The following is a 23,250-nucleotide window of genomic DNA, read 5'->3' on the forward strand; positions in this document are numbered from 1 at the left end:
TGCGGATGAAATAAACAAGTATTTAAATATACTAGAAAAGCTGATCATTATTGATTACTTATATATTAAATTAAACTCTTTTTAACTCTATTCTAACTAATCCCCCACACAACTTGCTTGAGAAAAGATTGGTACGAAATAGGGGAAAAAACCATTCCCATTTTATTCAGAATATAGAAAATAAGAAACTCCTATTATCACATCACTTCATTCAGAATAGGAGTGGGTTATTTCAGAAGTATATTTTATTATTCTTTTGAAATAAATTTAATAAAAGAAAAGCCTATAAGGAAGGTTTTTGAACAGTATTAAATAACTACAACAGAATTTTATTATTTTTAATTAATCGAAATTTTGACTGAGCATACAGTTTTTGAAGTATTGCCATCACTGGTTTTTTGGAAAAATATTTCAATTAAGAAAATAGTTTCTTGTAAGTGAAGTTTCTGAATACATATGTTATTCTGCTATATATCATCAATCACAAGATGATATAATAATTGCTTACAATAATAACACAAATAGGGATTTATTTTTTCTACTTTTATTTTATACATTTTTATAATCTTTAATAATTTACTCAGGTAATAAATCATCATAACTATAAGCATCGAAAATTTTATCCGTCGAAGAGCGTATTACTTCAATCATTGCATTTTCCAACAAAGGTCGTACTTCGTCCGAAAGTGATTCCCAATTTTCATTAAGAAAAGAATTCATACGTTCACCCAAAGCATTATCACCATTAAATAGATTTTCCAAATGCATTTCAGCTTTACCCAACTCATATTTAAGATTTATATCTTTTACCTTAATATATGTGACACCGTTCTTTTTATACTTTTGTCCAATAATCACCGTTTTGAGTTCCACGTCAGCTATGAATTAAAAAATTAAATTTGGTTAATATTTAGTAATATTTATGATATTCGGCTTTATACTCATACTTACTCAAGTTAGCTTGACAACCGCCTTGTCCAACAAGTGGCATCATCATAATTTTTCCTTTCATTATGTATAAAGAGTTGAGGGAAAGTTTTAGAAAACTTGTGCTTAAAGAGAATTTTAATTTTTTTGGCTCAATAGTTATATCATTTAATGTGAAGTTTGATAGACCAGTTATTTTAACATTTTTAAAAGTAGAATGTAAATATATAGCACCCGAATCTTGATCCATTTTAACTTCTGGTATAACTAAAGGTTCAATGGGTGGTATAAAGAGTTCGGGGATACCAACAATAAATCGTTCCTTTAAATCATTTAGTGAATTTCGTGCACACATATTCAACTGTGGATCGCTGCGATGACATACTTTTATGAAGGAAGCTTTAAACACACAGAAATAATTAAAGTTAATAAAAAGTTTTTAATAATTAATAAAAAAATATTTCAATCTTTACTTACGCAATTTCGTATACATTTTATCATAGTAGGGTACTGCAAATACCAGTTGTTGCAGGACTAATAATAGAAGTAAAGTAAAATGTCCTTTGCTGTAATACATTTTGCTCGGTTTAAAGTTATGACTCTAGCAATAACTTTTTATATACTGTAATGTTTGTCTCAGAAGCTCAAGCTAATAAAGTCATAATTTGCTGACCGAAGACAGTTAAAACTGTTCATTCTCAACGTGAACTTGGTTGACGAAGCATATCTCATTGACATTGCAAATCTTGCACTTTTCTGCCAATGACAAAAGGTTGAAAGTAAATAGTAAAATAGTAAAAGATATAAAATATATTAATAAGCAACATTCAAAACTTAAATTTTTTGTTTTTTTATAATCATTTATTTTAGTACAAAAACAGTTTAAAATAATTTTTATACATTAGAGCTTATGTATAGCTTATATAGTCTAGTTCAAAACGATATTTTTACAATATGACTTAGTGTATATGCTGTTGTTAACATTAAAATAAAATATAATATTCTTAATAGCATTTAATATATATATATATATATATATATATATATATTTGTGAGTTAACACTTAAACCAATTTTAAAATTAACTAAGAATAAGGAACTGGACTACTAGGTCCTTTGCCCTGTAAATATATACATATATAAAATTACTTATTAAAATTTTTATTAAAATATATAAAATTATTTTCATTCCTTCCTTATATTTGTTGAATTTAAGTCAAAATTACTCTTAACGTAAACGTTATTACTTTAACAAGGCTAAAAGGTAAAATAAAAAATTTTCTTAATATAAAAAAGCTTATATAGCTTAATAAAATAAAATTGGTTTTATTTTAATAAACATATAGTCAACTACTGCATTGCAGTAAAAACAATATTAAAAATACAGTATTGTATATGTATATACATATAATAAAATTTTTATATGAAGAACAATATAATATTTATATTTAATTTTGTGTGGTAATTAAAAAGTATAATGATCACTATAATACAATATATAATATAAACTAATAACAATATCAAATAACAATTATGAAGTCGTTAAAGCATAACATATATTTAAAAAAACAATAATAATAAAAATAAAACAAGTGTATAAGTATTTAAAATAGTAAAAAACTTATTTAAAATTTTTAAAAATTTGTTTTAAATAGTATAAAAATTTTTTTAAAATAAAATAAAAAAAAACTCAAGTTTACTATTTAATAGTAATCTATAAGTAATGCATCGCAGTTTTTTAATTATAAGCTGTTTGAGTCAACGATATATCTTCGTCAATTTCATTTTGTAACCTAAAATAAATATAAAAATAAAAATATTTAGAACAAATAATAATAGAAAAATAATTTAAATTTAAGTTTACATTAAATTCAATTGTATTTAATTTAATTGAAAAAAAAGAAAAAAAATCAAAACTTACATAAAATTATAATTTTTCAAAGTTTATCAATAAAATAAGTGCAAAAAAATTAATCAATTATAATTATTGTTAAATAAAACCGACTTTACTACTATTATTATAAATATATATTATGTGATCTACCTATTGAAATAAGTTTACTAAGAACATTGTAAAGTAGTCTTCAATCATTTCTAGAAAACTGTTATATACCTACAATAAATATGTGTATAGAATACTCATAAATGAAGCAATGGACAATAATATTACTATAAATCATTTCAACTAAATAGACATATTTATGTTTAAATATTCATATAATCCATGAAAATTTGTTTTGAAATGATTAAGTATATAAATTTTAATAAATAGGATAGTGCGAATATCAGAATGCCTTCATTAAATCAATTACATCAAAACAAAGGCATATGCACAAATATGGAATTGTGACAAAACCAAACCAGTAATATAGATATTACCCAAAGTTATATAGATACTATGAAATGCGTACCTAAACAGATCTTGTAGATACATAATGAAAACAGAAAAACTATGATAAAATTAAGACAAATGATAACTATAGATTCAACACAAATCAGTTATATATACCTAGTTTTATATGTCAGTACTTACATAAGTCTAGCTAAACTATGACAAGACTGTGGGATACATAATTTGATAGTATATAAAAATACATACATAAATACATATAGCCATGTGTTAACTATGTGCTACACAGTTCCTTGTCGCGCATACTTATATCAACTTCCAATGTATGCCCTGATTGCAACTTTACTTCTGTGATGTTCCAATGTACACGACAATTTATTCCCATCGCTCTTTGGCAGCAATCCATTGAAGTGGATAGGTTTGTCCACGTCCACCCAGGCTAGGTTAAATTAATACCCAACCAACCTTTTCACACATTCTTTATCTCAAACAACTCCTTATTCTCACCCTGCTTTTACCCAACCATATCGTAAGCCATGTATGTATTTGTTTGTGTAATATCTTCCATATTTCATATAATATATATTACATCGGGGTACCATACAGAGAAATGGCTTTGGGCGCAATTGGTTTGTGACTTAGTTTGATTTGTATCGTTAATGTCATATGCCTCGTTTTAGGTTTCGTAGTTAAAAAAATCAACAGAATTCAATATTGAAACTATAAAGCAAAGAATAACATACTTAGGTCACCGCATTTTACTTCTGACAATTAAGTATTGAATACCTCATGGAAAGAAAAAAAGAGAATACACGCTATTTATAACAAAAACAACTCTGCTCATTTTCTGAGGAATATTTAACATATAGAAAATGGAAGACATAAGTGAATAATTTTATTTAATTTAATGATTAAATTTGATTAATTCCTTTGATAAAAAAATATTTTTCCAGTTTCAGTAGTAATTATTTCCTATCAAAGTGCCATGAATTCCGTTAGAATAGTTGATTTCAGCAGTGAAAATCTAAGCGAGTCATCCACGCAATTGCTTAGTTTAAGAGGACTAATATGTTAATAAATATATGCTTAATATATGTTTATTATGTTAAATAAATTCAATTAAAAAAATAAATAAAAGTGTACGATGTACTGCAATGAACAAAAATCTTTTGTTATTGTTTTAGCGTGAAGAGAACTTCCAAGGCAAGAAACATGAATAGATCATGAGATGAATATAATGAAGACTTGTATAATTAATTGCAGACTGGTTTAGTTGAATATTTTTGAAATAACTAATAATAATAATTATGTTGTTTTTACCTAAGAATTAAGATTAGTTGGTTAATTTTTTTGTTTAAAAGCTAACAATTTAAACTTTAGGTAAGACCTATTCTTATTTTAGAAATAATAACTGTACTATACTTCAAATAAATGTTTGAGAGTTATATCTAATTAAATTATCTATTTAAAATAATAATTGAATAATTAGATTAATTTAATACATACAAAACCATATCACTTAAGACGTTTCCGATTAGCTCTGATGTCGATATGTTGCATATAGAATCAAACGAATTTATGTCTTGTAACCCGGCACCATCAATTTTTAATGAATGCACTTGATTGGTTATATTACTCAATTGATTATACTTTCCTAAATCGGAAATTAATTCCTCATTAGACTTTAATAGATTTGTATTCAAGGAGATGATGTGTTGTGCACTTGTTTGTTCTATGTCACGTATTTGTGTGAACTTTTCGTACAAATCCATTGCATTATTTAGATATGTTTTAAGTTCATTATTATTATTAAAACCATCTTCATATGTATTAAAGCAAACGTATGTAGCGTTTGTACACATTTCTAGTACAACACTCTTCTCTGCGGCAGTAGATGATGTCATACATCTTTCAAATTGTTTTCTAAAATAAATCATATCAGAAAATAATATGAAAATTGAATTAATAAATATAATTACATTTCATATATATCCTTTTTTACTAAATTATCACAAAGTTCTTTTTTTGCCAGTTCTTTTGCATTTGAATGTACAACATTGAATTGATTTTTTAAGGGTGCTGTCATATTTTCAATTTGCATCATATAGGTATTATACTGTTCGGCTCTTAACTTCCACTTATGAATGAATTCTTCATTATATGATTTCTGTAAGATATACAGAAAAATATTTATGTTGGACTAGATCATTTAGAATATACAAAAACAATACACTTACCTCATTGATCATATGATTTATCACATCAGTAAATTGATGTATCTTTCCTTTCATAAATATTATATTTTGTAGTGAATTATCTAATGATGCTTTATTATTGTGACATACATCTTCGATTGTTAAAATACATTCTAAAATGCCATTAGCAAATGCTTCTAAGATACGTTGTGCCTTAGTTAACATAAAATGTGCCTCTCGTTTGTAATCACGCAAAATCCATTCATCAATAGTTACTTTATTATTTTTTACTTTATTATCCACTTTTATATTGACACATTTTAAAACCGTCTCAGACGGCGAATATTTTTGTGACAAATTAAAAGGACACTTATGTCCAACCACATATAGCATTACTGGAGGAGTATTACTTGCGGCTGTATCCTGCCAATTTTCCATAAACAAATCTCCAATTGTTGTTTGATGTGTTAATTGAGCTATTCTATGACCAGATGGTAGAATCAAAATTAATCTCTCCTGTGCGGTACCAGTATCTTTTGCAATATATTCGAGTACTTTAATCCAGTTTTCGTTTAAGTTTTCATGTGTTATGCAATAAGATAAAAATTCACACTCATTTAAATAAAATATTGTCAAAATTTTACTATCGACAATTTCATCTATACTTTCGTAAAATTTAAAACTCTTTTGATTTAAGTCAAATCCACGGGTTTTGGGACTTATATCTAGTGCCAATCGCAACCAATACTGCATATTTGTTTTAAAGACACTACTTAAAAATTGTTGTTTCGGCAATTCTGTTTCATATATATATTCTGACGACTTGTTAACATTCTCTGTAATAGCAATGCAGTCTCGACACTTTTTCCTTACATTAATTATAATCGCAGGCAGTGGGGCATGAGGTATGAACGGTTGGGATCCTGTCATAAGCTCATATGCTATAATCCCAATAGACCAATAGTCTACACTATTAGTGTAGTTTTTTGTATCTAAAATTTCTGGTGCAAAATAATGTCTTGTACCCACAACACTTTTAAGAATTGTATTTTTAGATGTTGCAGTTTTTCGTGCAAATCCCAAATCAGTTAACTATATAATAGAAATCATTCCAAAATAATAGAAACGTTAAATTAAGATTGAATTAAAATCAAACTTTAATATAAAAACAAAATATACAAAGATTATGTTTTATTGAAATAATCGTAACTTTTGGATTCAGAATATTGGCCTATAAAATGATATAGACAGTTAACGATGACAACATCTAAAAGCATTCGAGATTTGATCAATGCTGTAATCTGCAGAAAACTATGGAAAAAAATGATTAGATAATGAGGCATGGGTTAAGATGGATTGTCTTTTTGTTGTCAATTTACAAATTCCACTAAATTTGGATAAAGCCGTTCAATCGCTCGTACAGGAGTGATGTGAAGAAGAGTCTATGGCTCCAAAGTGTGTTACCGTTAAACTGTAAAAAACCATTAGACAATGAACAAAAATTATGGCAACTAAAATTGAAGCAAAAATACCACTTCCGGTTTATAGAAGAAAAAAAAAAAACATTTTTCCCAACTGAAAAAACCATTGCTAAAACAATGAACTAAGTTACAAATAAATTTGTTTCCTCTATCTCCATCTGACTTCTGTGACTTTATCTCAGACCTTAAAAAACTAAAAACTATTTTATTGGAGTATGATTTGCAGCTAACGAACAGAGTGGTATATTTCAGACCTTCTAAACAATTATTGCAATTTTTAATTAAATACAAATTTACTATGTAGATACAATTTTCAAGTATTGCTTATTAACTTGAGACACTGAATCCAAACTTTTCAATAAATCGTGATGATTCAAAACAAAAATTATCTTAATTTTTATAACAATTAAAAAGCATAATTTTTTACTTTGATGTGTTCTATCTTAATTATTTCGTACCTTATACATTTTTTTACGAGTTACCCGATCTTGATGTATAACAATATTGTCGGGTTTCAGATCTCTGTGCTCTATTTCGAATTTTGTGTGCATATATTTTATTGCAGCGCACAAACTACGAAGAATTTCTTTGATTTCAAATTCTGGCAACCCATTCATATTTTCCGGTTTTTCTAAAATCTTACGAACATCTCCTTCATTACAGTAATTCATTACTATTACTGGTAAAGGACGCCATAAATGATTTGTGTTCAAATAGTTTACAAATTCGAGATCGGTAAGCACTATACCACCGACAATACTCTCCGTTTCCATATTCTGCATCCAATCATATTCCTTCTTCCATCTTTGATTTATTTTAGCTATTTCGTCCTGGTTCAACATATAGTTTTCTTTCAGGCTTTTGGTAGCTAAAAATATGAAAAATAAAACTTAGTGATTAAAAAACTCATAAACTATAGGTATGTACAATATTAATATTGGGGATTTCTTATAAAATGTAAAATCAATTCTGCAGCGTAAAGAACCATTTGTTGCACTCTAAGTCAGCACTCAAAATATGTGCTATGCACATATGCACATTGAAGAAATTTGTAGAAGCCAACTTGAAAAAATAAACAAAGATTGTTTGTTTAGAGTAACTGGAGAATTTTATTAGTTTCTTTTGAAATTTGAATAACTTTTTCTATAATTTCTATTTAGTTTTTCTTGTTCGTGACTTTGGCTCGGAAATTCAATATTCGTCAGATTACGCTTTTAATGTTAATGCGCTCTCGTATAAATTTGAAAAAATTTGAAAAATTCAAAAAATGCATTTAAGTGTCTTATGAACAAAAACTAGTTACAAACCTATCTTCCCATATTCTTTAATTTTTTTATTATAAAGTTAGGAAGCAATTAGAAAAACTAAAAAAGAAATGCCTTATAGAAGCAAGAAAACAAATTAGTCTTGGGCTTGTCGAAGTTTAAATATCGTTAACAAATGCACAAGTCAATTGAGTATCTAAGTGAGAGAGGGATTAGAAAACAGATTCCAACTCTTCTCCTTGATATTTAGCTTATATGTACAAGTATGTAGATACATATCATAAACAGGCACATTATCTGGCTAAACACAAGTAATGAAATTACTTATTCTTTCTTGTGAAGCATGGGGCAGCAACAGACTTCCTTCAGCTTTGTCGATCTTGTACTATTTATTTAATTTCCTGCCAAAAACCTTTGTCACGTCTTTCTGCTCTTACCGATCGTATCCAGGTTATTAAAGGGACAACCCCTGTGAGTTTCATTCTAGTATCATTTCTAGTGTCCTATCCAGCTCCATTTCTTTGTTTTATTTTTCTTCGATGAACTTCCAGTCTCTTGGTAATATAGTCTACAGATAAAACACTTTAAAAATATATTTTAGTGTACACCTATTTTACACAATTCTTGTTACTTCGCTGTTATTAAGAATGAAAAAATTATAATACTTTGAGTGACCGTGAACGTAGCAAAATAATAAGAAAACTGAAGGTCAACCCAAAAATATCTTCAAGCCAGATCGCAGCTGAAGTTAAACGATAGTTTGGCAAGGATATTCATCGCATAGCGGTCAGGAGTACACTGTATTATCATGAGTATATTGCAGATCAACAACCAGAGCATTTAGGATGTTGGAGCAATGTAATTTTCTCGTTTTTCTTGAGTTTTCCAGCCATATTTACCAGCCAAAGTGGCAATGATTTGAAACATACGATTTATGATGTGCCTATGTTGCTCGTGCACCATGTAAAACACACATTGCCGCAACCGTCCTAATCTCCAGATCTCAATCCCTTTGAACATTTGTGAGAAGAATTAGATAGACCGCTAAAGAAGCGCGCTATAACAGCAAAGGTAGAACTGCTCGAAGAGTGGCAAGATATTGAACCGAACACATCTGTGCAAAGATTGTAAATAACTTTCTAGAGACGAGTAATTACGTTTCTAAACCTCGCACTGGGCGCCCCCCAATTCTGTCAGATAGAGAAGGCATTGCACAATCAACCAGGTGAAAGTAAATCCAAGAGTAACAGTCTTCAAACTAACTAAACATACTGCCGAAATACTTGAAAACAAAATATGTCCTGATACTGTACGGAAAACCTTGAAGAAATGCATGTATTATACCCATGTTGCAGGAAAGAAGCCATACATATCCAGATATAATAGAATAAAATGATAAAGCTTTGCAAAAAGCATATAAATAAACCCATGGAGTTCTGAAAATGAGTTATTTTCTCTGATGAGAGTTCATTTTGCATATTTGGAATCAAAGATAAAAAACTTGTGTGGAGAAAATCATGTACAGCCTATGAAACAAAAATTGATTTCAACAGTGAAATATGGTGGTGTAGACGTAATAGTTTGGGGGTGTATAGCAAGTAATGGTGCTGACAAACTTAAATTTATACAAGATAAAACGCATAAATGTGGGTATCTATATTTACCAAAAACAAGTTTGAAAGAAAATGACAAAATGTTAGAACATGAGGCAACTTTTTTGTTTCAGGAGAACAACGGCTCTAAGCATACAGCAGCGATCATACGGATTTGAATACTGTACTATGCTCTCAGACCATAGTCCCATAGAACATTTGTGGGTTTTTTTTGGAAAATAAGATTCGGCAGCACACGATTTCCAGCAAGGATATGTTCAGAAACGTCATCAAGGAATAATAGCAAAAAATAAATGCACAGGATACTGCAAAGCTGGTTGAATCTATGCAAAAACGCTTAAATTAGATTATTAAACGCAAAGGTTATCCCACAGGCTATTCAATTTAAGATTTCTGTGAATTTTAATTGTTTTAATGTACAGTGAGCGAGAAAACTTTACATACACCCCCCATTTCTGCTAGCGCGTAAATCCAAAGACATAATAATCGGTTAATGGTTAATATCGGTTAATAACAAATCGATTAATGTGTGCAGAGCACACAGTGGAGCGACTCAAATTAACGAATTCTGCAATTTTCCGCTGAGGTTGACCGTCTTTAAAATGGATTAGCACCAATTCGTTTCCTCACTCACATTGAAAACTTGATTATTTTCTAATTCATTTTTTAGATGCAGTGTTTTAAAAATTTGAAACAATGTTGTATGAAATAAGCAGAGAGCCACTGTACGTACACTTAGCAGAAAAACTCTGCGTACAGAAAGTAAATTTTGTTTTAACATATAAAAAATTACTAAATAAATAAATTTTTTAAATCAATTTTATTTTTTATTAGTACTTTTATTTGTTATCTTCCTTTTAAGCTAAAACTTATTTCTAACAGATTAGTAGAAAAATTATAATAATTAAAAATGTGAAAAATCAGCGCTATCGGTGGCAGAAAAAGTCTGCGTACAAGAGTTTAAAAAGCATCGAAATATATTATTTTTTAAAAGATTTTATATTTTCAGTAACTTGTTGGATAACCTTTCCTTTTTATGACCTCCATAAGTCGTTTTGGTATCGAATTGACCAGCTTCGCAGTCTCATCGCTGCTTATTTTACCACATTCCGCGTCGCTTACGTTCTTCAGCATTTCTTTGGAGGTTACATTGTATTCATGTATCCGATGCTCCAGTAAATCCTATAAATGTTCTATAGGATTCAAATATGGCGATTATGATGACGTTTTGATCTGGTTGGGCACATTTTAAAGCAACCAAAGCTTCACAACTTCTGCCGTGTGCTTTGGGTCGTTATCTTGTTGAAATAAGTAATTATTCTGTAACCCCAACTTCTCGGCACTGCTCTTTAAATTGCATTTTAAAACATTTAAATAATCAACTTTATTCATTATCGACTCAATAAATTTCATTTTTCCCACTCCATTACTCGCCATACACCCCCGCACTATTACTCCTCCACTACGATGTTTTATTGTTGGATACAAATCTGCATCATTAAAGGCTGTACCCGGGTTTCGCCATATAATCGTTCGACCTTTAACGCTAAAGAGACAAAATTTGCTTTCATCTGAAAAAATTATGCGTTTCCAATATTCTGGAGACTTATTTAAATACTCCCTTGCGAATGCTAAACGCTTCATTCTAATAGCTTTGGAGATAAGCGGCTGGCTTCGTGCAAACCGGCCATAGTAGTGGTATTTTTTTAATATTTTGTGTACAGTGTCCACATGAATTTGCTTCTGGAATGTCTGGTCAATATATTTATATAACAGAAGTTCAGTTAGTCGAGGATTATCTTTCACTGAATTAATAATGCTGCGAGTTATTCTTGTTGACAGCTTGAATGGACGCCCAAATCGCAGCTTCGAGGTCAATAATCCTGTTAAGCTGTTGTTGTTTACTACTCTTTGGATAGAAAAATGTGACCGCTTAACGATTTGATCAATTTCGCGATACATTTTCCTTTTTGTCCATAGATCAATAATAATACTGCTCTCACAGATAATAATTTCTTTTCCTTTATTTGTCATTAAAAATTTAATTACTTTTTAATCATTAAATTATAAAATAAGTGCGTGGGATTGTGTATAATGATATACTGGTTCAATAAAACATAAAGCACGCCAGAGTTCTACTGTTAAAACTTCAGGAATTCCCCTTTATATGTTTTGTACGCAGACTTTTTCTGCCATCGATAGCACTGATTTTTTACATTTTTAATTATTATAATTTTTCTACTAATCTGTTAGAAATAAGTTTTAGCTTAAAATGAAGATAACGAATTAAAGTACAAATAAAAAATAAAATTAATTTAAAAAATCTATTTATTTAGTAACTTTTTATATGTCGAAACAAAATTTACTTTCTGTACGCAGAGTTTTTCTGCTAAGTGTACATATAAATGGATATGTAATTAGATACAATCAATATAAAATTTATTATGTATGTATGTATATTTGTAGATATTATAGTAAATAAAGTGCAAATTCTTGCATACCAAAATCAGTTTTTCCAAGTATTGGAATAAGTAGAAAAGGCTAAGCTTAACAGACTTTAATATTATTATTCAGTTTATCTACAATAATTATGAGTTTTTATTTATATTGCCATTTGATATTAAACCAAAATTGATATTTTGAGTCATTATTTGAGTTTTGAAAGTATTTTGCTTGCTGTTAGCCTACTAACAAGTAGTTGAAGACTTTAAACATAGGAAATACATCGCAGCTGGTTCCAATCAAAATTTTAAGTGACAAAATACAAAGCAACAACAGAAACTCTACGTCTACACTGGCTTGACTTTCGCCAAGATTTGGCAAATACACACTTTTTCAGAAAAACATAAAATTCTTGTCATCCACACATAAATAACTTGCCGAAGTCTAGCCAATGTAGAGGTCAGTAAATTTTGTTGGTGGCGTCTTTGATTAGACGGTGCCGATCAAACGCATGCGCCGAAATTATTGTACATTTGAGGTGAAATAAATTTAAAGAAGAAATATGTGTATGTAAATGCAATTTGTTTTAAGCTGTGCAGTTGGATAATTCCAAAATAGAAACATTGAAAACAAGATAGAATGTAATAAATAGCATTAATAGACTGGAATATTTACCATGTGTTCAAAATGTGCATATGTTCTGATAGAAATAACAACTTTGAGATATCCTACTAGCTATTAAGAGTATTAAATATGGGAGATAAAAATACATTTAGTTATTATTGGACTATAAATATTAATTATAACTATAATTAATAATAGTTTTTAATTTATACAAATTAGATTAGGGTTATTATAATTATAATTCATATAATAAAAATAAATTGCTTTCTGTTGGGATTAGCGCGGACTTAAAAACAACTACACCAATTTGGCTATTGCATTTAAAAATGTGTTTGTTATAGTACGAATAAGATTCTTATGGAGAAAAATTGGGAAAATCCTGGGAAAAGTGGAAAATATCTACCAATGCAGCCTATGTTTTCTTCTTTTATACAAAGGATGGATAAGTTTATGAAATGGATGCAAAGTATGGTCCAGAATCAAGCGCTTATTTCCAGAGTACTGAGAGCAGATTGAACCCAATCAAAACCTGCCACTGGAATGCTGACGGCTTAAGCCACAATATTCTAGAAGTCAGTCGTGATCTATATTTAAACAATATCGATGTTTTGCTAATTTTTGAAACACACAACACGTAAAAACTGCACTCGCATACAAGGCTATTCTTTTTCTGACAGCAAACATCCCGGTGGCAAGGCACACGGTGGTACTGGTATTTTTATCAGAAGCACAATGCGACATTACGAACTAAAGCAACTTTCTGAAAACATATTCAAGTTATTATTATTTGCATACTTTTCGCCCAAATGAAACTAGTGTTATCTGCCGTATTTTGCCACCTAGATTTTTGCAAACAACTGACCTTTTTACTAAATACTTTGACCGAAATTTGAAATTCCTTAAGACCGAAATTCCTAGTAGCTGGAGATTTTAATGCTAAGCACACTTTCTGGGGCTCCAGATTAATATCGCCATGAGGAAGACAACTCTATGCAGCTCGAAATAAGGGACTCGAAATCATATCATCTGGAAATCCCACTTATTGGCCGACCGATACCAGTAAAACTCCTGATTTCATCGATTTTGATGTCATCAAGAGTTTAAATAAGGAATATATCTATGCTGACCCATCGTATGATTTGTCTTCAGACCATTCTCCAGTAATCTTAACACTGATAAATACTTCCGGAGGTTAAACCTACAATATTAAATCATTTGTCAACTGGCGTCACTTCGGTAGAGAAGTTGAAAGTAGTTTTCCAGAAATTTTTGCACCTCGATATCCCAATGAAATTGAGCACGTTGTCGATGTATTTAACAAAACTCTAATTGACGCGGCTGCTAAGTCCACTATTGTCCAACAGGATAATGCGAAAAAAACAATGTTTACATCGACCTTGAATGGACTTATTTCTGCTAAGCGTAATGCTAGACGAGATTGACAAAGATACCGTTTTCCCAGACCAAACTCAACCTCTAGGAAAGAAACAATTCCATACAAAAATATCCAGAAAGTCTTGGGTTACAAAAAGAGCATAATTATTTCCTATGGAAAGCTGCAAAGAAATGTGAAGCACCTATTCAAAGTGAATCTCCTATTCCTGTTCTATTTAATTGACTCATTTATTCTATCATCTATCTATTAATTTAATTATATTATACAATTTAATTTAAAGAAGTTTTCTTTTTTTTTTTTATCCATTATTAATTCCTAATTTTGTTTTTGAATTATTATTGGAATTTCCATTATGTAAAAATGTAGACTAAATGCTAAATCTTGGCAGTTGTATACATAAAGGGAAGCAAAACAAAATTTAAATTATAATAACTGGCCATATTATTACATATTAATGGAAACTTAAAATGAAAATGTCATTGATAACAGGTGACTGCAATATACGAATAGGCGAAGAGCAATGTCTGGAATTCAGCCCAGTTATACAGTGGTCTGACGTATTGGACCACATGGTAACAATGGATACAGTTGTAAATAAAAATATCAAACAATTACTGGAATTTTCAAAGATAACGATAAATTATTGTTTTGTCAAACGAGTATGGTTAAGAATAGTAAAACAGTTTCAAATACTCGACACGATACTCTCAGATCATAGCCACTAGCAATTATAATAAATCTAGATTCTTCTAATTTAAACGAAACTAAAATGCAGTTGCTACCTAAACTGATATGGGAGAATTTTTATATAGATCTGTATCAACACAAGCTTGATGAAACCCTTAAAGCTAGCGTAGATAATACATTTACGTCGAAGGAAGGACATGATATTCTGCAGAATTGTATACAACAACCAGCAGAGTCTTTCAGTCATTCTGATTTATATGATTATATGATTTGGAATGTGAAGCTGCAAGAAGAAAATCTTTCAAGATTTAGACAAATACAAGAAAGTAAACAGAGAATACAAAGAGCTGTGTGATGAGAAAAGAAAGTCATTCTTTAAATGACAATCTCGATATCCCATGCAGATGATAACGAAACGTTTTGTAGTAGAGTATTGAAAGTAGTTGGATATTTTTCAATATTTAAAATTTTTTCTTAACTCGCTGAATCGGTGTAAATTATATTTATGATATAAGGTATAGCTGATGTAAGGTAAGCTTATATATAGCTACCAAACAAGCAATATCATTTTTATCATTTATATTTGTAGTCAATATTTAGGATCGCTATCATGCTAAATATTTGTTTAAAACGTATTTTCTTCTAAACAGTATTTTCCTATTTACATGATATTTATACAATGTAGTATCTATGTTATCTCTATACAAAGAGGCGAAACGTGGGCTATACCATTTTTATTAATCTGCAATGTTGAAATTTGTCTAAGAAAATTATCGCATCCCCCATAAAGTCTCGGTTAAATTGATTACAATCTTTAATAAACTTTAATTAATGCTTTTATTCATGAATTACTGTATTTTAATTTCGTAAATTGTAAAAGAAAATATTACCTATTTCTGTTACAGTTAAAAAGCCTTTGCAATTAAAGGTGGTTATCTCAATCCATAGTAATAAAGAAGTCAGTCAGCAGTTAATTAAAAAAATTAATAAAATTTAGAGTCTATCTGAACGCATTTAACTGAGCATCGCATGTAATCAAGACTAAATGTATGGCGTCTTTATGAGCAAAAAGGCATTTAAACGATAAACATTTATCGATAACTGCTGTAGTCTATTTTCTATTAAAACATCTTAAATGCCTTAGCAATCGTTGGTATTTCTATGGCAAACCACTTCACAAACTTATAAACAAAATTTTAAAAAATTTGTTGAGTTGGCGATTTGTAAATGAAATTTGAATCCAAGAACGTCAGATCACATACATTTTACTGATTGACTTCCTAATGTTCTTATCTTGGGTGTTACACTTCTGATCAGCGATCTGGCATAAACACATACATATATACATAATACTTACTTTTCACTTATTATTATTTATGAACTGTGCAACATATTTTAAGTGATAAATATATATACATATACCGCTCACGCATACATATACATATGTCGATACGCGTATATATTTACTATATGCAAATGTATATACATATGTATAATTCCATTATATGTATGTATTTAATATTAGCATATAATATAATATAATATAATTTCAATTCTGCTGATAATCACAAAATGAATCATGAGCAAAGTTGTGAAAAGATTACTTAAATTAGCAATAGTATAGATTTCTTTTCTAAAAACTTTATAAAATGCTGGAATATGGAGTATATTTTAAAAGTAATAAAGGGTATTTAAAGAACTATCTTAGGCCCACCTTATGTAGAGTGTTACGGGCACGACAAAATGTTGGAACTAAGCAGAACTCAACAACTTAATCAAAATAACCAAAATTATAAGTGTTCTGTACGTCCCTCAACTTTAATCTCAAATTCCAGCATTCAATATACATATATGACAAACAACAATATAAAGTAACATATACCATATAACATAAAACACAATGAAGATACTATATTCAAACACCAAATCGAAAATTAACACTATAGATAAATCCAATGCGGTTTATCAAATCAAATGTGAAAGTGATGGATCCAAGATAAGCAACCAAATATATGTTGGTACAACAAAAAACAAATTAAATACGCGTATAGCTGGATATAAACACAGCGTGAAGTATAAAAAATAATATTACGTCCAACGCTCGACCCGAATTTAGAAAATGTAAAAAAGTTACACCAAGAAATTAACCAACAAAAACGCTTTTCTCTAGATATGCTTTATATTCTACAAACAATTAGTGACGTCTGATACAATTATGAAACTGATAAAACACTGTGCTCTTGACGTGTATAAAAACATCTTCAACAAATCCTGAAGAGGATAAATATATCACTCCTCTATCTATGTATTTTATATTTTATTGTTTATGTATTGTATAATTATTTCCTATATATTATAATTCATGTTTTAATATTAATGTATTATATAATTATTTCTTTGTGATTTATATTAAATTCTGGTTATATTATAAGAACATTTTGGTACTCTGAGGATGACTATAGAATATAGTCGAAATATTGGTTCAAATAAAATTTATAAAAATCAAATATTTACGTAATCAATACAAGAGTGTATTGGGGCCTATCCTTCCTTGGGCCTATACCGTTTCCCCATACTTTACACTCTACTCACAGTTAGCTAGTCACATTCTAAATAACGTAAATCTAGCTACCCACATGATGACACAGTGATAATTGCAACAAGAGCCTCTCAATGTCAGATAACGACATGGCTAAAAGAAATAGAAAATAAAAGTGAACCCTAAAAAATCTGTACATGTGACATTTGCACATCGGTATAGAAATTATTCTATCTGAATAGAATACACAGATGACATCGTCGTGCTCTCACATAAATACCAACATATGCAGTCAAAGCTGACCCAGTTGCATAACGAATCCTCGAAAGACCGTCTCAAAATAAATATAAGAAAAACTGAATCTATGCGCATAAAATCCAATAATACAGCCAGCTTTACAATTGGCAGCGAAGATGTGAATGATATGAGAGCATTATCTACTTGGAAAGTATTCTCTCAGAGACTTGAATATTAAGGGAGGAGATTAGAAAGACACTTCAAACTTTCACCAACCGCTGCCTGCGAAACATAATGAAGATATTGTGCCCAAGAATGATAACAAAAGAAGAACTCTGGAGGTAAACTGACCAAATGTCTATTAATATTGAAATTCAAAAACGAAAATATGGTTGGATAGGCCATACCTTGCGCAGGTCCTATGACAATATCCCACACGCAGCACTATCATGGAACCTCCATGGAACCCAGCTTAGAAGCAGGCCAATGACAACATGACGACAAATAATTAATACTGAAACTGGAAAATCGTCTTTGAACTGTAGATTATTGTTTAGATTTTAAACAGAAGAAAGTTGAAAAATAAAAAGTATATGAAAAAAACACTGCAGATATTTAATAAATATTTCATTAATTTATTGTTTTAATGACCAAAAAAAAAAATTTTTAAATAATTTTGTTTTTTTACAGTTTTCAAAAAATATTTATTTGTTTTTAAAAGGTTTTATTTTTACCGATACCTATACCGATTTTATCGATCGGTAAATTATCAGTCGATATATCGGTAAAAGTAAAATCTATTAAAAACAAATAAATATATTTTAAAATGTTTATTATTTAACTATTGACCGATTAGCCCGTAAAAAAACAAAATTATTTTTAAAAAAATATTTCATAAACAGTAATGTGTTTTCATATCTTAAGACCGTATTTCTTTTTCTTTTCATGTTTTCATTTTAAGCCTACGACTAGCATCTATTTTCCACGAAAAATAGACATAAAACTCTTTATAAAAAAGTATTCTACAAATTCTTAACATTATGAGTTTGTTTTGTTAGAGTTAGATTTTCATGACAAATATTTCGCGCAAAATGGACGTTAGTCCTGGGCTTTATTAGAAAGAAAAAAAAGAAAAGAAAAAAAAGAAAAGAAAAAAAAAACAGATATACCTACACTTCTTATTAAAAGTGTAATAACAAATAATTCTTATTTATGCAGTTCCACATTACCTTTACCCAGAGGCGAGGCGTCGAATGGTTCAGAGTGTTCACTGAACACCTTAACAAAGCTTCCTTTTTAGATCATTCTTTTTATTAGGTAAATAATCTCGCTATTTTGCTACTTAACATTTTTTATAATAGCTTTTCCAAACAGATTAACATAAACACAAAACGTACAATACAAACAAAATCACACATACATATGTTAGTTACACCCAACATTACTTATAATTAATAAAATTAATAAAAAGAAAACACATTCCTCTTAAAATATACTAAGGTTCAGAATAAAAACTCCACCGCGCTGCTTACAAAGCATGCAAATGGAATAGCATTCACATTGCGACTATATTCAATATTGAATAAACACAAAATATACTAACAAATATAAAAATAAAAGAGAAAACAAGCCCCGCAAAACATGTACGTAAAATTAATGCGTGCAAGCGGTTCAATAAAAAAAGTGAACCTTCAATGTTATGCAAAATAAATACAAAAGAGAAAAGAAATGACTGTGCGAAAATCGCTTTACATTTGACTAGAGGTTCAGTCGACTAAACTGGACTCCAAGTTGATGCAAATCGTGCAAAAACAATCAAAGTTACGGTTGCCGTTTTATATGGGCAAATGGTTCAGTAAAAAAACTGAACCGCGCATAGTAAATACAAAGTAAAAGAGTAAATGAACGCTTGAGAGTTTCTTACTTTTATGTAGAGGTTGGAAATAAACCAAAAACAAAGTCATTATTGCAATTTTATACCAGCAAATGGTAAAAGTAAAGAAAAGTATTAAAGAAATTTTAAGTGAAAAATAATATTTAGAAATAGATAAATGTGTGATTAAAGATTTGATTCAAATATCTTTTTTTAAACGATCTTCTGAAAAAAAGGTTTTAATTCATAAAATGAGTAGACCAACTCCAGATATGAAGAATTTGGTACCTGATGTAAAAATGCCGAAATCTGTAATAAGTCGCCGTTTTCCTACAGCTATTTACCATAAAAACCAATGGATCACAGGCTGCGAACATTTAAATAAATTGTTTTGTTGGTCTTGTACGCTATTTGCTTGTGGAAAGGACAAAACTCAGGAGTAGGGGGAATACGTTTTAGTTGGAATTCTGTTTTGATCAAATTGTAAACACCTTGCCAAAAAGCTGACGCCTCGCTACTGCCTTTACCCTTCTTCAACATTATCCGAGGGTATATGGATATAACTTATATATGTATGTATATAAGAATTTTAGTCTGGGAGAGATTTAAATATATTCTTACCCACAGTCTGTGAGAACTATTAATTAAATTATTAATATTAACAAAAAATTTCAAATATATAATAAATAACAAATAAATAATCCACAATATAAATTCACGTAAGATTGCTTTTAATTTAATTTTAAGTTACATATATTTTAATAAAGTATTCATTTTGATACAAGACTTCTTTTATTATATTTTCTCGAATGATATAAACAAAAATGACATTGAAATTGAACTTAACTTTTATGAAGGAAACTGTGACTAAAAATATAGAACAGAAATTATTGCAAAACTTTAATGAATTTATTTCAAACACAGGTGATGTAAATATAGCCAATATTTTTTCAATTTTTTTTAAAAATCAAATCCAGAAATAGTTATACAAACAAAGTAATACTTTACATTATCATTTCGCCAGCGGATAGCGTAAAAAAAACACTTAAACGATTCTCAGAATTGTTTCTGTATAAAAAAAATTGTGAATCATAAGTGCTCCAAAACAATAACAACAAATACTTTTAGTACGTACAACAGCAATAGCATTTATTACTGCACTTCATTAACGCAACATTAACTAAATTAAGGCATAAAGTAAAATTTATTATTTTATGCACTTACCTATTTCCTGGTTGGTGCGGCGATTCCGCCAGTGCAAAACTGCTCCAAAACCGCCAGTTCCGAGCTCCTGAATCAGCTCCCAATCTTTAAAATCGTTGAATCGATGCTCGTTCATTTTTGAGATATTTTTTTTTTCAACAAATTTTTGCTTAGCAATATTTTCTTATGCATTTATTTTGAAGCTCAGAATGAACAAAAAAAAATAAACTTTTATCACGTAGTATACCACAAAAATTCAGAATTTTTTTAACTGAAACTTTTTTCACAACCGACAACACAACCGACGAGCAACAACTAAAATGTGTTAATAACGAATAACAGCAACAAGCAAACGTCAGAAAACATAGAAATATCTCAGTCAGCTGTTATTGATAATTCTTCGTATTTTGTACAGTACACAAATAATGTGACGTACGTGAAAAACTTCAAATACAGTACATATCAAGAACTATTAAGCGTATATAGCGTACAAAAAATTATTGTACGGAATGACAATTTTTCTCGTTCTTCTAATTGGAACTACTGATATATGTTAAATTCTTACTTATGATACTCTTACAAAAATAGAGCGAAAAGTTTCTACACTTATCAATATTCTAACTACCAATATTCAAAATTAACAAGCTATCAGAAATTTTGTTTTACGTTTAAGAGTGCGTATTTATACTGTTATATTGGTTTGTGAAATGTAAAAAGACAAGTCGAAAAAATGGTTTTTAATGCTATTGTCAACAAGTATAAAAACCTTGAAATTACCCTTTTGATATTCTTTCTGACAATATCTGATAGCATTTTGTTGTTTAATCTGCTTCTATTTTATTCTGAAAAATAACTTTTATTATTTTAATTCGTTTATCCAATAATTGCTATAAATAAATTTTAATTATTAAAATTAATTTTTTTTTTATTTATTTATTTCTACGATTTACATTATAAATAACGCGTAGCTTTTATCTGATCAATCTATAAATTAAATGAAAAAAAACAGTTTTTAGGAGTACAATTGAAAGAACAGAAATTTTAAGAAAATTTCAAGTACACAGTTTTCTTTGTTTTATGTTGAGCAAACAACATTGAAAACGTCATCATAACAGCAGTAATAATCATATGAATATTTTTTATTTACTTGCTTCTGTTAAATTTATATATTTCTGTTAAATATATACATTTTTGTTAATATGATACAAACGAAATAGTTAGCAACAACAAAATGCGGATTGTGCTGATTGCAAATTATTGTTGCGAAATGCTTGATAGTCGGCTTAGAAATATCATAGAATATTTAAAAGCGACACGAATACAATAACATTCATTATCTTTGTTTGTCACACATATTGATTTTAATTTATTTTTCTTATTTATACTTTTATCTTTTTTCTTTGCTTATTACGCATATTAATTTTGATTTATTTTCTATTGTAATCACCAAAAACATAGAAAGGTTTCATTAATGGCCGCTTTTCAAAATCGATGATTATTTTTAACATGGAGAATACAATACATGTATTTATATTTCTACGTTTTTAATGATCAACAACTAAGCAGTGACGCCGTATCTCTGCAGCGTTGATTGTATAAATATGACTTGTCTACTGCTTGAAGAACATTTTGGATTCAATTGTTTTAGTATAAAAAAAATAAATATTAATCATAGTACTATAATATTATATATAAGGATTCATATCGAATTTTTTAAGTCCCCGATATAAAAATATTGCTAATTAGTTATTGTTTTTAACTAGGCGCAATTGAATAAACAATAAAAAGGAAATTCGTTATGTTATTCCATATTTTATACATCTGTACATACATATGTATATTTGTTATATATAATATAAAATTTTTTTTTAAAATTTTTTATGAACATTATACACACTTCATATAACTACATATAATAAATATGTTGTAAGTAAACAATAACTTATTTGTATATATTTTAAATATATTAAATAAATAAACAATAATTTTTTTGTATGGATATTAAATACATTAAATATTTTTAAAGTTCACTACTGATTGAAAACATTTTTTGTCACTGTTGTTTTTATTTAGAAATGATTAATAAATAATTTATTTTTTATAATATAAAATTGAAATAAGGTGTTATGTTTTATATCTTTATCAATTTTTTATTAAAAAATTGTATATACATATATATTTATAGGAAATTTTTTTTGATACAACATATGCAGCTTTTAAATTCATACTCTTAATTTAAATTAATAATTAACTGAAAATAAAGAAAAAAACAGCTTACCTTATTTTATTTGTTGAATAAGAAAAAATTCATTTTTTAAAAAAGATTATATCAAAAATATTCATTAGGTTTAGTTTAAAAGAGTCATAAGATTTTTATTAATTTAATTTATATTTTTATTTAATTAGTGAAAATAATACA

General features: G+C 28.7%; 2 protein-coding genes across 3 annotated transcripts; both read right to left on the reverse strand.

The window, feature by feature from the left end:
- Positions 1-542: 542 nt before the first annotated feature.
- Positions 543-1,524, reverse strand: LOC119678511 (protein takeout). Its single transcript, XM_038090373.1, has 3 exons — positions 1,405-1,524; positions 952-1,326; positions 543-878 (listed from the first exon to the last, which is right to left on the reverse strand). Exons 1-3 carry the CDS (start codon positions 1,502-1,504, stop codon positions 577-579), a joined length of 777 nt encoding a protein of 258 aa, XP_037946301.1. The 5' UTR covers positions 1,505-1,524; the 3' UTR covers positions 543-576.
- An 18-nt stretch (positions 1,525-1,542) lies between these two features.
- LOC119678504 (inhibitor of nuclear factor kappa-B kinase subunit beta) lies at positions 1,543-21,041 on the reverse strand. Of its 2 annotated transcripts, none has more exons than XM_038090364.1 (6): positions 20,853-21,041; positions 7,411-7,820; positions 5,514-6,563; positions 5,256-5,443; positions 4,783-5,199; positions 1,543-1,683 (listed from the first exon to the last, which is right to left on the reverse strand). In XM_038090364.1, the coding sequence occupies exons 1-6, from the start codon at positions 20,965-20,967 to the stop codon at positions 1,656-1,658; spliced, it is 2,208 nt and encodes a 735-aa protein (XP_037946292.1). In that variant the 5' UTR covers positions 20,968-21,041; the 3' UTR covers positions 1,543-1,655. The 2 variants fall into 2 exon arrangements, with proteins under 2 accessions (XP_037946292.1, XP_037946291.1); XM_038090363.1 differs by lacking the exon at positions 1,543-1,683 and adding an exon at positions 2,636-2,719.
- Between the last annotated feature and the right edge of the window lie 2,209 nt (positions 21,042-23,250).

The sequence above is a fragment of the Teleopsis dalmanni genome, chromosome 2 (genome assembly GCF_002237135.1).
Source record: "Teleopsis dalmanni isolate 2A chromosome 2, ASM223713v2, whole genome shotgun sequence".
Classification (NCBI taxonomy): domain Eukaryota; kingdom Metazoa; phylum Arthropoda; class Insecta; order Diptera; family Diopsidae; genus Teleopsis; species Teleopsis dalmanni.